Source organism: Eleutherodactylus coqui, chromosome 6 (genome assembly GCF_035609145.1).
Source record: "Eleutherodactylus coqui strain aEleCoq1 chromosome 6, aEleCoq1.hap1, whole genome shotgun sequence".
Classification (NCBI taxonomy): domain Eukaryota; kingdom Metazoa; phylum Chordata; class Amphibia; order Anura; family Eleutherodactylidae; genus Eleutherodactylus; species Eleutherodactylus coqui.
Window position 1 is genome coordinate 17548168 of NC_089842.1, and position 15383 is coordinate 17563550.

The following is a 15383-nucleotide window of genomic DNA, read 5'->3' on the forward strand; positions in this document are numbered from 1 at the left end:
ATCTTCAATCATTCAACATTAGAGGGCAGAGCCAAAGTCTCTTCTGACACCTATTCTTTGGGGCTGAAATCTGTCTTGCTAAGAAGTAACATAAAAAACAAATATTACAACATTTCGGGCTCGTAAGCCCAACCCCCACCCGGATCGCAATACGAGTCTCAGCCCAAAGACACCAGAAGATTCCCGCATCTGTCTGGACATTTCCTTTAAGACAAAATGAGTTCTTACTGTAAAATCGCTCGTCTGAGGAGTCTGACACGCATGTTGATTGTGATCGGCCCAGACCGATGGAGAATCCGCGCAGGCGGCGACTTCCGGAGCTTAGGCTGCGCTGAGAGCCCTGTTTGAGAGCAGCACCTAGCAGGGAATGAGGGCATCCTCCTCAATCAGTGGGAGAGGCCTCCGGACAAAGACAGAGAGAACGGGAGAGAGAAAGGACCAGACCAGAGACTCACAGTTAACACGACGGAAGGACGGGTCGCGGGAGACGTGGGGGACGGGATCTGGGACACAAACGGAAAGCAATATCAACAGGTAAAGACAAAAACACTAAGAAAACCTAGAGAAGCGGATAGTTGGGTGAAAGCAGGAGGCGGAGCGGCGTGTTCCTGCGCAGCGCCGCGCTGTTACCTGTGTTGGCGTATTCCACCACGCTGGGCAGATAGGAGTTACTGCTGAGGTCTACGGGGACGAACGCCGTGTACTTGCTGATAACATTACACGCCTTGCTTGCGTGAATGGCGTTCAGCTGGAACCGGCGCCCAACACCTACAGGGAAAGCAGAAGGAGAACTGTGAGAGGGACCTGCGGCTACGTCTCCTGGTGGGACGGTGGCTATAGAGGGGCTTTCTGATCACACACAGCGCCCATGAGGGATGTCACTCAGCTTTCCCAGACTCGCCTTCATATGTGATGCGTCACTGGAAAACTAGGAAGAGGGCTCTGGGAGGTGGGTGACAGTCCCTGCTGGGACCCAAATTTCCAAGAGGCAGATAAGAGAAGTAGCAGAATAGCAGATAGAGTTGTATCTCGTCTCCTCTCGCCCTTCCTCCAGACACCCCCCCCCCTCCCCGGCCGCCGCTGTCTGGTATTACACTGTATATGAATATTTCATGTGCAGAAATCCTGATATGAAGATGGGAAAGGTCACATTAATAACCGGCCCCGGGGGCTCAGCGCAGGCAGGGGGAGACGAGGAAGCATCCTGCCCGCTCCGCCGTCACACCTGGAGACTGAGGAGGGAAATAAGGTGACTTTTAAGAAATGTTTGTTCTGTGCCACCACCATACCTAAAGCCACAGTGACCCCATAGTGATCTCATAAGAGCCATGGTGACTCTATAATGATAAGCTCAGTGACTCCATAACAACAGCCACAGTCACCCCTTTATGATATCCACAGTAACCCTATAACCACGGCCACAGTGACCCCACAATTATAGCCACAGTCATAGCAACCCTATAATGATAGCCACAGGGACCCCATAACAGCCACAGAGAGCCCATAGATATCCACAGTGACCTATAACAGTCACAGTGACCCTATAATAAAAGCCAGTGACCCCAGAATGAATGCTATGACCCTATAGTTATAGCCACAGTGACCTCATAAAAACCACAGTGACCCTACAATGAAAGGCACATTGACCTCCTACTGAAGGCCATAGTGACCCCATAATGATGGGCACAGTGACCCCAAAACAACAGCTACAGTGAGTCCATAACTACAACCACAGTAACCCCATAATGATAGCCACATTAACCTATAACACCGGCCACAGGGACTCACCAACATGTCAGCTCCCCATCTATATCTGATCCACTAAGGCTCCCCTCATTTCAGCGGACCCCTCTGTAATTTGGACTAGTAGGTAGTATATAGTAGTATAGGTATATATGTGTTTGGTGACCTACTGTGAGATAAGTGGCATCAGAGATGTCGGGCAGCTGCCCATCTTTCATTGGACTTAAAGTGCACTTTAAAGCAGAGGTATGCATGTTTAGGGTCAGCAGCCTGGCGTATACCCCTGACCGCTCCCCACCTACAGAGGTTCTCAGCACTGGACATATGGAACATAAACTATAGTCAGCCTGCAATGGCTGATAACAGGGAGCAGTAGATTGTATTCACGGTCCTACAGTCAGCTTTCTTTGGAGCGCTGTCCATGGTGCTGAACCTCCTGGCTCCTTCATGTACATACTGATGATTTGTTGTCCGCCCTGATAGCGGTCCAGCGCTCTCTGGATCATTTATACATCTAATCATCCCTCGAGCAGCAAGTCAGCCAAAGAGTCCTAGAAGCTCCTCCAAAAAGACATCTTGTTCCTGTACAGGATGTGCTGTGCGCTGCCGCTGGGGCTCAAGGCTATACAATAAAGCTATATAAATTACATGGCAAGACTGCTGTCTCAAGGTAAGAAGTCAAATTGTGTCTGTTCCGTATAAGAAACTGCATTTCTGTTCATCTTGAGCTCATTGCTTCATGGATACAATACCGGAACTACGGTAAAGACTGACACATACATAGGCATAAAGCCTAGCAGTGCAAGAGTGAGGGGGGGGGGGGGGGGTGGGTACAAAACTGAATTACCTGTGGAGAAAGGTGCTCGAGAACCTTTATAAGCATTGCCACTGGGGCCTTGAGTGACCGACACTCAGCATCTCTGATCATTGTAACTGAGAAAAGGATTAATAGCATATAAAAGGTGCGCACAGGAGGACAACGCAGGAGTGACACGTCTGGGGGCTCCTTATTAGACGGGAAGGCTCTCAGAACATGTTTTTCAGAAATTAGACTATTCAAGATGGCAAAAGGAGTCATACAAGTCTACAGGTCACATAGCTGTTCTGCCATTAACTGACACCACTATTCCACCTCTGGATCTCCTGCCCTTCATTGACAGCATTACTCTACACCTGCAGTGAGGACAATGCTCACTTCTAGAGCTCCTGGCCTTCACAGACATGACTGCTTCACCACTGGAGGTCCTGCTCTTCACTGACACCAATGCTCCATCTCTGGAGTCCCTGCTCTTCAGTGACAGCACGGCCCCACCTATGAAGCTCCTGCACTACACTGACAGCACTGTTCCACCTCTGGAGCCTATGCCCTTCACAGACACCACTGCTCCACCTTTAAAGCCCCTGTTCTTCAGTGACACAATTACCCCACCAAGACTATTGCCTCACCTGTGAAGCCCCTACCTTTCACTGACACCAGTGCTCCACCTCTGGAATCCCAGCCTTTCACTGACACCACTGCTCCACCTCTGAAGCCCTTGCCCATCATTGACACCCCTGCTCCACCTCTGAAGCCCTTGCCCATCATTGACACCCCTGCTCCACCTCTGAAGCCCTTGCCCATCATTGAGACAACTGCTCCACCTCTGAAGCCCTTGCCCATCATTGACATGACTACTCCACCTCTGAAGCCCTTGCCCATCATTGACACGACTACTCCACCTCTGAAGCCCTTGCCCATGATTGACATGACTACTCCACCTCTGAATCCCTTTCCCGTCATTGGCACAACTGCTCCACCTATGAAGCTCTTGCCCATAATTGACACAACTGCTACACCTTGCCCTTCACTCCTATCACTCCACCTTTCGGACCATGCCCTTCCCTGACACCACTGACCCACCTCTTCAGCTCTCACCCTTTACTGATACCACTGCTCCACCTCTGGAGTCCCTTTCTTTTACTGACACCACTGCTCCACCTTTGGATCCCCAAGCTTTTTAATCATTCATTGCATATTAAGGGGTTTACCGGGCTGTCCTAGTGGGGTGCATCAGGGCATATTGAAGTGAGTTCCCTGGCTTGGAACTGCCCAATTGCCCAAATGTAATACTGTAATTCTGCTATAGCAGGTAAGCAAATAGAATATGGCATGTTTTTTAGGAAGCCGCAAGAAGACAATTTCTACAAAATACCAGGAAGCTGCTCTAGTAGTGTACTGAATTGGGGTCAGGTGGGCATCAGATCTTATTATGGTTTTCTATTGGTGTGGTATTTCAGTTCTCATTACCATGCTCGATCTCACTTTCTCTTTCGGCCAGCTGCTCAAAGTCTCGTATGATGGATTTGGCCGCCAGATGATGAAAAGTCTCGTTCCACAGGTCGCTCTCATCGTCGTCTCTGCTCTCTCTTTCCCTGAACAGCTTCTGGATGTCGAAAGCAATTTCCCACTGCACCGGATGATTACCCTTCAGCCCCCTGACCACAGCCTTGCACATGGATGACGTGTGAGAAGACGGACATTTGACCCCAGATTTCTGTTCTGGAGGTAACTCCTCTGATGCCACCTCGGTTTCGAAGGTGAAACATGGGTAATGGCAATCTAGAGAGAAGGACAGAGGACAAGGATGACTAAATGAGTTGACCAGTGAGAGAAGCTTTACACTTGTGTTAACATTTCATATTACTCAATAAACCTTGATGTCTTGGTGGATGCTTTGGTGTTGGGGAGGAGCCCTGACAAAAAAAACTATACTATTTTGATAAAAGTATTGGGACACATAGAAGGGGATGAAATTTGATTTTATTCACATTTTTTAATACAGTGTTGGGCCGTCTCTTGCCTCAATGACTGCAGTAACCCTCCTAAGCTGCTTTCCACCAAATTCCCATAGATATGTGGAGGGATTTACTTCCATTCTTCAGGGAGACCCTCAGAAAGTGATGCAGGGGATGATGGGCATGTTGGGCGTGCACAGATACTGCATTCTAGTTTATGCCAAAGATGCTCAATGGGATTGAGACATGGACTTTGCAGACGTTCTGCTCCTCAAACTGAGCCTGAACACTGCGTGCTGTATGACATGGCGCTCGGTCATGTTGGTAGAAACACGAAGCTGTACCAAAGTATTGCCACAGGTTAGCTAATGACACATTGTCCAGAATGTCTCTGTACCCATTGGTGTTGACGGTGGACTTCACTATAACCAATGGTGCTAGTCCTTCCCAGCAGAAATATCCCAGACCATAACAGAACCCGCTCCAAACTTCACTGTTGGGATAATGCAGTCACGTAGAAACCGTCGTCCAGGTAACCGATTGCGGCCATCCGATCAGCAGGTAGAAACCGCTCTCCACACCCAAGTGCGGCCATCCTATCGGAAGGTGGTGTACTGTGATTCATCTGTCCATAACACTTGTTTCCAATCTTTTACAGTCCGATGCTCCAAGCACCCTTACAGACCCTGTTGTCAGCTCTATACCTGGTGACATCCCACCACCAGACCACGTTGTCAGCTCTACACCTGGTGAGATCCCACCACCAGACCCAGTTGTCAGCTCCACACCTGGTGACTTCTTTCCACCAGACCCTATTGTCATCTCTACACCTGGTGACATCCCACTACCAGACCCTGTTGTCAGCTCTACACCTGGTGACATCCCCCCACCAGACCCAGTTGTCAGCTCTACACCTGGTGACATCCCCCCCCCTCCAGACCCCGTTGTTAGCTCTACCCCTGGTGACATCCCACTACCAGACCCAGTTGTCAGCTCCACACCTGGTGACGTCTTTCCACCAGACCCAGTTGTCAGCTCTACACCTGGTGACGTCTTTCCACCAGACCCTGTTGTCAGCTCCACACCTGGTGACTTCTTCCCACCAGACCCAGTTGTCAGCTCTACACCTGGTGACATCCCACCACCAGATCCCGTTGTCAGCTCTACACCTGGTGACATCCCCCCAGCAGACCCTGTTGTCAGCTCCACACCTGGTGACATCCCCCCAGCAGACCCTGTTGTCAGCTCTACACCTGTGGGCATCTGTACATGCCTGTGTGATCCTATCCTTTATACCTAATGCTCACATATCCGATTTCCCCTTCGCCTGACAGCACAGGGTTAGTGGGGGTCCCAATACTTTTGTCAACATAGTGTAGAACATGGCTAGTAGCAGCATGGTACAGAGAGGCGGCTACAGTAGAATGGATCAGTTTCAGAAATTCATAGCTTTATGGCACCTTCTGCACAAACACACAGAAGAAGACAATGGAAAGTAAAGCAACAACCCGGGTATTTATGTCTCAGAACCTTGAATTATAGATGAATTATTATAAGTATCACATTCTGTATCATTATTGCAGCTGCAGGTGGAGAGTGTATGCTGCTTGTTTCATAAAGAACCTATGAATGAATCCCCCGAGGAGCTCAGCTCATTCATACAATCCTGCTCTAAATAATGAATGGCCGCCTCTCAGCGGGAGACTCCTGTGCGCTTTGATTCACATTCTGCATTATGCACTGCAAAATGTGCAAATACTGAAGAATATTAACAGTAAATGTCTGAACATGGGGATAATATGACAATCCCTGATGAGCTCAGCAATCCCCAGGTTATACCAGCATGCTCCATGCACTATATACAGGAGATGTATAACTTATACCAGCTGTACATATATAATTATATACAGCAGATACCCAGGTTATACCAGCATGCTCCATATTACTATATACAGGGAGATGTATAACACACCAATTGTACATATATAATTATATACAGAAGATGCCCAGGTTATACCAGCATGCTCCATATCACTATATACAGGGAGATATATAACGTATACCAGCTGGACATATATAATTATATACAGGTAATACCCAGGTTATACCAGCATGCTCCATATCACTATATACAGGAGATGTATAACTTATACCAGCTGCATATATATAACTATATACAGGCGATACCCAAATTATACTAGCATGCTCCATATCACTATATACAGGGAGATGTATAACACACCAAATGTACATATATAATTATAAACAGAAGATGCCCAGGTTATACCAATGTGGTCTTTATCATTACATAGGAAAAAAAATGGAATTTTATATGTGTTCTCAGGTGCAGTGAGCCATCAAACTCTTCTTCCGCCTTTCTCACACATATCTGTACTTGGACTGTCAAGGATAGCCTCACCCAGATCTCCCGGGCTGCTGAAAGGCTGACTGTCTGAGGAAGATTTCAAAGAGAGCGAGGTCTCCTGTTGAGTGGAGGGACTTCCTGTGTTTGTCGCTTGTGGACCCTCATGTGTCATTGGGGATTCCCAGTCATGGCAGAACGAGAGGCAACTCTGCTGAAGAAGAGATGGCCGCCTGGCGCCAGCTCCCCTAATTTTTGTGGTGCTGACAAATGGGCTGATGGACAAAGATGACTGATGGAATCCAGACAATGGATACGGGGGAGAAAAAAGATGGCGGAGCATTACTATCTTATAATTACTGGTGAATTTCTGTAATAACCACATTCCAAAAAGAACTATTTCCTGCTCTTGCAATCTATCTTAAGGAGGGGAGGGGTGTCCATTGTCATTGAATGACCTGAGTATCTACCACACCTGACAAAAATCTTCCTAATACAAAGGTATTAAGATAACTGAGCGCATGAGAAAGCCTGAAAGATTCTGGTGGTGGTGGTCATCTACTGCCCACTTAGAGAGGGTCGTTAAAAAGCTGGGCTTGGGTGGTTAGTTGAAGACACAGTCACTATAAGCTATGGGGGTGTTTATTGGTGGCATGGATGAAGAAGGATAATTGCAAGTTGAAGGTTGTTATGACTCCATATACATTAGTTGTAAGTCTTCCAAACCCACCCATTTTGGTGAGACTGAATAACTCTTGCATGTGTATGGGGCTTCCTGAAATTGTCCCACCAGATGATGTTGGGGAAGGAAGGTTTGGGTGCGTTGACTTATAATGCCCAATCTTTTTGTCCCCCTGAAGATAAGTCACAGCCAAAGCTGTACGGCTTCAGCGTTCTCCACTATCCCTATGTAAAATACTTAACTGCAACGTAACCATTCATATGTTTTGAGGAGTCAGCAGAAATAGTTGCTCGTTGATCGACTGTTTCTGTGTATGGGCGTGGGGGGGGGGGGGGTTTAGGAGAAATAGCTGTCAAACGAATCATTCCTGTGTAAGGAGGTTTAGAAATGGTCAGTAGAAGGTCTGGGCTGATGGATGGTTCAGAAATAATAAGTGCAAGGTGTGGGTGGGAGGTTGGTTTAGAGATGGTCAGTACAAGGTCTAGGTTGGTGGTTACTTCAGGGGTGGTCATTACAGGGTATGGATTGGTCATCTATTTAGGTTTTAATAATGTCTAGGCTAAGAGATAGTCATTACAAGGTCTGGGTTGGTGGATGGCGAGTACAAGGTCTGGGTTGGTGATTGGTTCAGATGTGGTCAGTACAAGGTCTGGATTGGTGGTTGGTCTAGAGATGGTCAGTATAAGATCTAGGTTGGTGGTTGTTTTAGGGATGTTCAGTACATGGATTGGGTTGGTGGATGGTGCAGAGATGGTGAGTACAAGGTTCAGATGTGGTAAGTACAAGGCCTGGATTGGTGGTTGATTCAGAGATGTTGAATACAAAGTCTAGGTTGGTTCAGAGATTATCAGTACAAGGTCTGGGAAGGTGACTGGTTCAAAGATGATTAGTACAAGGTATGGTGGTTATTTTAGGGATGTTCATTGCAAGGTCTAGGTTGGTGGTTACTTTAGGTCATTATAAGGTCTATGTTGGTGATTGACTTTGAGATGGTCCTTACAAGATTTGGGTTGGTGGATGGCTCAGACATGGTCATTATAAGGTCTGGGTTGGTGGTTGCTTTAGAGATGATCAAAACAAGGTCTGAGTTGATGGTTGGCCTATAGATGGTCAGTACAAGGCCTGCTATCTGTCTTACTATTAAAGCTGACAGAAGACTAGGATTAACCACAGATTGTTTACTGGTAGTTTGAGTGCTTATGATACCTACAGTCTCTACTTGGTTCTCCAGCTGTTGCAAACGTAACCCCCCACCCCCCACCCCCACCTACCAGGGCATGCTGGGAGTCATAGTTGTGCAAGAACTAGGGAACCATATCATTAAACTACAAAGAAAAAAGTGAAAAGGCAGTCTGGATGTATATTTTCTTATATATGAGGATATTTCTTCAGGTGTGGTAACTACTTGGTTACAATTTATGGAAGCTTGACTTCAGGTCTAACATCTAACAACACCAATAGAAAACAATAATGTTAAGTGTAGACACCCTGCACCAGTAATTATAAAAATAATGAAGAAACCAGGGTAAGGATCTGGATTTTTTTCTAGTGCCGTAAAGAAAACCTTGAAAAAAATCCAAAGTTTCCACTGATTCTTGTCATTATTTCTCTATATTGGGCCAGGCAGTCACATGATTCCAGTGTTAACTTTATAAACTCCACAATGAAACATGTCTGCAAACCCAAAAACATGAAAACACATTGCACATGAAGCATTGAAAGCTGCGCAGTCTGACATTTGCTTAAAAAGGACACACAACAGTGATAAAGATGCACTTAAAGGGTTGTAACACCCACCTTCCGCATCATGTATACATTGTAGCGCTCCTCCTTGTAATGATTATGAGCTCTCTGCCATTTCTGTGGGATATTTACTTTTTTAAGTTCTTGCAATTCAAATCTTGCTATTTTTGAAAGGATTAAGGAGGGGTGGGGGCGCTGTTGCATTAAAAGTTATGGAAAACATCGCAGTGGTGAAAAGTGGTACTGCAAGTGACTAAAGGAAATCTAATAAAAGATTTGGAAGAAACATCTTGCAGAATTGGCAGAACCAGAGTATTAATCGGAAAAAAAATCTATAACATAATATATAAAACAACAAGTTTTTATTTAAATTCACACATTTTGTATGAACACAAATTTTCCTACTTACCTTTTATCAATGTAACCATAAAACAATAAATACGTTTCACTTACATAGAGGAAATAAAGCAATGTGACAGCTAATAGCCTTTACTTGGCCCTGGAGACTATATGTAAGCATATGACTACCATCTACACCAGTAGACCACAAGTGGTTGTATAACTACAACTCTCAGTGGTTTTATTGTCTGCTGGGAGTTGTTTTGCAGATTGCAGATACACTGATCTAAATATGAAGTAGTTGTATTAGATTCAGCTGCACCTCCAGCTGCTGCTAGAAAGCTCCTTTGAGAGTTGGCACAGTACCTTCGCTGTTGTTTGACCTGTATTTTTCTTTTCCATCTGTATTAAACATGGCTGGCCTTAACTACATGCAAGTGTGACCCCCGAGTTTGTGTGGGTAGGGCACGTATGCTTGGGGTAATCGCCCCTCAGGCACATCCGGGCAGATGAACTTCATTTGTGCGGCACTGGCACATGGAGATACATGAATCTCCATCCTCCCGCTCTATGTCCTCCCCTACGGCACTCTGTGGCGCTGCTGTCAGCCCATCGGCTCCCCTGCAGTACAATTTTGTAGTTCTGATACTGTATTTAGGTTATGAATGAACTTGATTACTTGATTCTGGGGCTGTATTTATGTTATAAACTTAGTATTGTATTTGTGTATTGTAGTTGGTTTGGCTGTATTTATGAGTTTGATTCTGCTGCTGTATTTTATGCACTGAGCTTGATTCTGGAGCTGTATTTGTTATGAGTTTGGTTCTAATGCTGTATTTCTATACCAAGCTTGGTTCTGGTATTGTATCTGTGTACTAAGCTTGGTTATGGTGCTCCATTTTTGTTATGGGCTTGATTCTGTTGCTGTATTTATGTACCAAGCTTGGCTCTGGTATTGTATCTGTGTATAGAGCTTGGTTCTGATGCTGTATTCATGTTACGATCTTGGTTCTGGTGCTTTGCTTACATACTGTGCTTGGTTCTGGGACTGTATTTATGTATTGAGCTTGGTTCTGGTGCTGTACTTATTGACTGAGCTAGGTTATGGTGCTGTATATTATGAGCTTGGTTCTGGTACAGTATTTATTTACTAAGTTGTTCTGGACTGGGTACCCTGCTATCTTGCTGCTTTCTGCACAAGCAGAATACAGGCAGTCTGTCTATCAGTGCATAATATATAGTTTTTTTCTAATGATGGGGTAGGTGCAATTAAACTTCGGGCCAGTACTGATATTAAACGATTTCCATGCCTTTTACTATCCAGAGTCGTGCAGTCAGGAGTCATCCTTGGTCTTGGCTGATGACCCAAAATCATGAGTCAAAATCATTATTTGGGTATTTTGCACCAGGCGATGTTGAGATTCCTCCGAGGAAAGTCTCTCCCGCTGCAGTAATTGGCACTCACGCATTTGCTAATTACAAGAGACACTTCAATATTAGGGAAGATTCCCCTGCAGGCAGTTTTGTTTGCAGTTCTGCTACACAATTTGAGATTCAACCAGTACTAATGTAATCATGAGAAGCAGCTGCCACGTCATACAGGCCCTTCGCCTGTTAGTCACAGGAGGCCGGAGTGAAGGTGTGGTCTTATGGCCATGCTGGACTGGACATGGAGTCAGTGCTGGTAGTAAAGGCGATGTCAATACCAGCAGTGCATATGGGGTTGTGAGATGGACAGTTTCATCATCAGTGGTCTTGTTGAGAGATCAACCCTGAGGCCAAGGACATATTTAACATAGAGCAGACCGTGTGACTACTATGGGGCCCTAAAGACAAAGGGCCCAAACCAGGTCGGCCATAGAGCTATTTAAATGGGTGGTGAGAATCTCTGCAGGTATCTGTTCTCCATAGTCCTAGAACGTTAGCAAAAAGTGGTACACCTTAAAGGGATTGTGCCAAGTTATGGACTTGGGGATAACTTCATTGGGACCACTGGGAACCCCAATCCTAAGAACAGGGGTCCCAAAGATCCTTGCATGAATGGAGCAGAGATTGTGTATGTGTGCAGCCATTCTATTCATTTCAATGGGAGCACCAGAGATTACCAAACGCTTGTCCTCAGCAATTTCCAAGGCTGCCATTGAAGTTAATGGAGTGGCAGCATGCATGCCTGACCTCACTTTCACTGATGCAGGGACCTTCAGGACCCCTGCTCTCAGGATTTGTGGGGTCCCAGCAGTCAGATGCTTACTGATGATAAAACTATTGCCTGGATGAGGGGTAGCTTTACAACTTGGCACAACGCCTTTAGGGTAAATATAAAGGTAGCAGATTTTTGTTCGGATCAACACCATTTTATGTGGATTTGCAGCAGATTTCATCTTTTCAACTGAACAGAATTTGCGGAGTTTAATGCAGAATTTGTCATGGATTTAGGTGTGGAATTTTCGCTGGGGGAAATCCGCACCAATTCCTCATGTCTACGGGGAAAATCAGGCCCACTTCAAGAAGAATCCATAGCAGGTCCCTCCTGCCCTGCGGACATGAGGCCAGAAAATAAGAATAAACTCACCTCTCCGAATGCTGCAGTTCTTCCTTCCTTCCCGGCCGGATCTTCTTTCTTCGGCCCAGCGGATGTGCTCGGCATGCGCCAGGCACATCTGCCGGGCCAAAGAAAAAAGATCCGGCCGCAAAGGAAGGGAGACCTGCAGCGTCCAGGACAGGTGAGTTTTAATTCTGGTGCGGGTGTTCCGCGGATCCGGACAGCTTCCATAGGCTTCAATGGAAGCCTGTGGGGAAACCTGCACTAAAATGGAGCATGTCCGTATTTTTTCCTGCAGGCAGATCTGTGCCTGAAGGGAAAAATGACATCCGCAGGTATTTAACTACCTGCGGGTGTCCAATGCATCCCTATGGGGCGCGGATCCGTGTGCGGGAAAAGCGCTGCGGATTTTAACCCCGTGGACATGAGGCCTGAATGTACCTTCACACGTTGCAAATTTTCTGCGGGTTTTCCGCAGCAGCGAATATACATCACATCTGCAATGGGAAGATCCGTACCTCAATGTTGCAGATTTACTGGAGGAAATGCTGTGGATTTTATCCTCGGCTTATGCTGTGTATTTCCTCCCTTGAAATACAGAGATACTGTGGATTAAGACTGGTGCATTTTTCAAGAACGCTGCAGATTCATACAGTGGGGGGGGGGGGGGATTTTAGAACTCTTCTCCACGTGGATTGTGCTGTAAATGCTGTAGAATTTTCCTGGCAAAATCTGCTACGGAAATTCCACGGCATTTATGCTACACGTGACGTCGCTCCAAGGGTGCGTACGCATGCAGCAGAAAATGCACACCAAGATCTGTGTCAAAATCTGCATCACCCCTTCCATTGGAACGATAAAATCATCTGTGTCAAAAACCGCATCAAATGGTATGGATTTTGGTGGGAAAACAACCATCAGGTCCTTTTGTCCCTGGTGTGCTAGTGGCGTCATATTAACTGTGCTATAGAGCCCACTTACCCCTATATGTGCCATTGCTTAAAGTTATACCTTACACTGTATTAGAATTTTCAGAGTACAATCTACTGTTTCCTGTTATCAGCCATTGCAAGCTGAAATGTCATCCCGACATCATACTATAGACCGTAAGTGGAAGCTGCTAACAGGTACTGCTAAGAAAGATGAAACAATACCTCTGCAGCACCACCTACTGGAAGGCAACATACCTGCAAGTCAATGTCAGACTCTTTATACAAGTCTTGATTGGGAATTGGAGACCAAAATCCAGTATCCATACACAGATAGCTGTTTCGGGGTTTTCGTTCATCATCAGTGTGCAGTAAGTAACTGGCTTGGCTAGTGAGAGTCCTGTGACGTGGTTCAGGAAGGATATCATCTCTCCTTAAGAAGAACACCTAGAAGGTGTGTGAAGAGACTTATAATGATGAGGGGCACCAACCCCGAAACAGCTGTATGTGTATGGCTTTCTGGCTTTTGGTCTCCAATTCCCAGTCATTGGTATGAGGACTTGTATAAAGGGTCTGACATTGATTTGCACGAATTCTATCATCCAATAGGTGGCGCTGCAGAGATATTGTTCCATCTTTTGTCTTTGCATATTTCCCAGAGGAGCAACAAAGGGCCTATTAAGTCTCCTCACTCACCTTTTAGGTGTCTCTTAAAGAAGAGATGAGACCCTTCCTAACAAGTATTATTTAATGGCAGACACCTCTGAGACATGATTGACGTCTTTAGGGCATTAAACCTCTATGGAGTATAGTTGGAGAAGGTTCTAGAAAGTTGCGCTTCCTTCAGTACTACAAGACGCGGAGTCTCATTCATCTGGCAGTAATCTTTCCTGCTTCCCATGGAGGAAACAGTCGGACATTGACTCTGTGGAGGATTGCACAAGCTGCTCTGGGATTCGTGCCCTTGGCGTTGTATGGGCGCCGGGCTTCTTCCTCTGTTGGGTCTGAACATTGCAAATGAGATGCAAGGAAGTCTTTAACCTGAGCTGTGTTTCCATGACGACTCGGGAGAAGATGTCTTATATAGCGGCCCCGTTTCTGCGCGCCTCTAGGAGAACATAATATACTAAGACAACAGCAAAGAGGTGTCTAGAGACAAGACGGTTAGAAATGAAGAGGTGTCCAATTAATGTAACGGCTTTTCCGTTGGTCTCCCTGCTTCCCGGTCTCTCTTGGGAGGTGATCGAAATTAACGACAGGGCGTGGAGATTTATGAAGCGGATCCCGGCTGAACTAGATGGCCATAGGTCTATCTTTCAGCCTCGCACACTATGTTACTATATCATGCTCGCCAATTCTTTACCCTTTCAGGACCAGTGTGCTCCCTGTGGTTAGACAAGAGATATGATACAATGTTGCCAATGTCTATGGAGAAAAGAGTTAAACGCCTCATAGGCCACATCGTCCGGGCCGAATCCTCATCGGGGAACGCGTGTTATTAAACATCTATTATTTAGAGGGGAGATCTACTTTATTTAAAGGGTTGTTCTAATATATACTAAGCGCAGACTTATCGCCCTGAGAGGAAACAAACATTTCAATCCAAGTCGATGTCAAGACTTGGCATTTCCTCCAGTATATTAAAGGGGTTGTCTCGCGGCAGCAAGTGGGTCTATACACTTCTGTATGGCCATATTAATGCACTTTGTAATATACATCGTGCATTAATTATGAGCCATACAGAAGTTATTCACTTACCTGTTCCGTTGCTAGCGTCCTCGTCTCCATGGTGCCGTCTAATTTCAGCGTCTAATCGCCCGATTAGACGCGCTTGCGCAGTCCGGTCTTCTCCCTGGTGAATGGGGCCGCTCGTGCCGGAGAGCTGGTCCTCGTAGCTCCGCCCCGTCACGTGTGCGGATTCCAGCCAATCAGGAGGCTGGAATCGGCAATGGACCGCACAGAGCCCACGGTGCACCATGGGAGAAGACCCGCGGTGCATCGTGGGTGAAGATCCCGGCGGCCATCTTAGTAAGGTAAGGAAGAAGTCGCCGCAGCACGGGGATTCGGGTAAGTACTAAACGGTTTTTTTTTAAACACATGCATTGGGTTTGTCTCGCGCCGAACGGGGGGCCTATTGAAAAAAAACAAAACCCGTTTCGGCGCGGGACAACCCCTTTAAGGACCGGGATATAGTGCTGTAATACGCTGCATGCAGATACAGGGGGAGGAACATTGGGGTCTAATAAAGGATGCAGACTGATGCTGTCC

At 46.2% G+C, this 15383-nt stretch overlaps 1 protein-coding gene across 1 annotated transcript in view; it reads right to left on the reverse strand.

Moving 5' to 3' along the window:
* VWA5B1 (von Willebrand factor A domain containing 5B1) overlaps positions 1 to 15383 on the reverse strand; it is a 94729-nt gene that overhangs the window by 5440 nt on the left and 73906 nt on the right. Inside the window, exons 14-17 of the mRNA XM_066572618.1 lie at positions 6938 to 7172; positions 4031 to 4342; positions 631 to 768; positions 229 to 357 (exon numbers count right to left, since the gene is read on the reverse strand). Coding sequence (XP_066428715.1) covers positions 229 to 357; positions 631 to 768; positions 4031 to 4342; positions 6938 to 7172 — 814 coding nt within the window. The remainder of the gene's footprint in view (positions 1 to 228; positions 358 to 630; positions 769 to 4030; positions 4343 to 6937; positions 7173 to 15383) is intronic.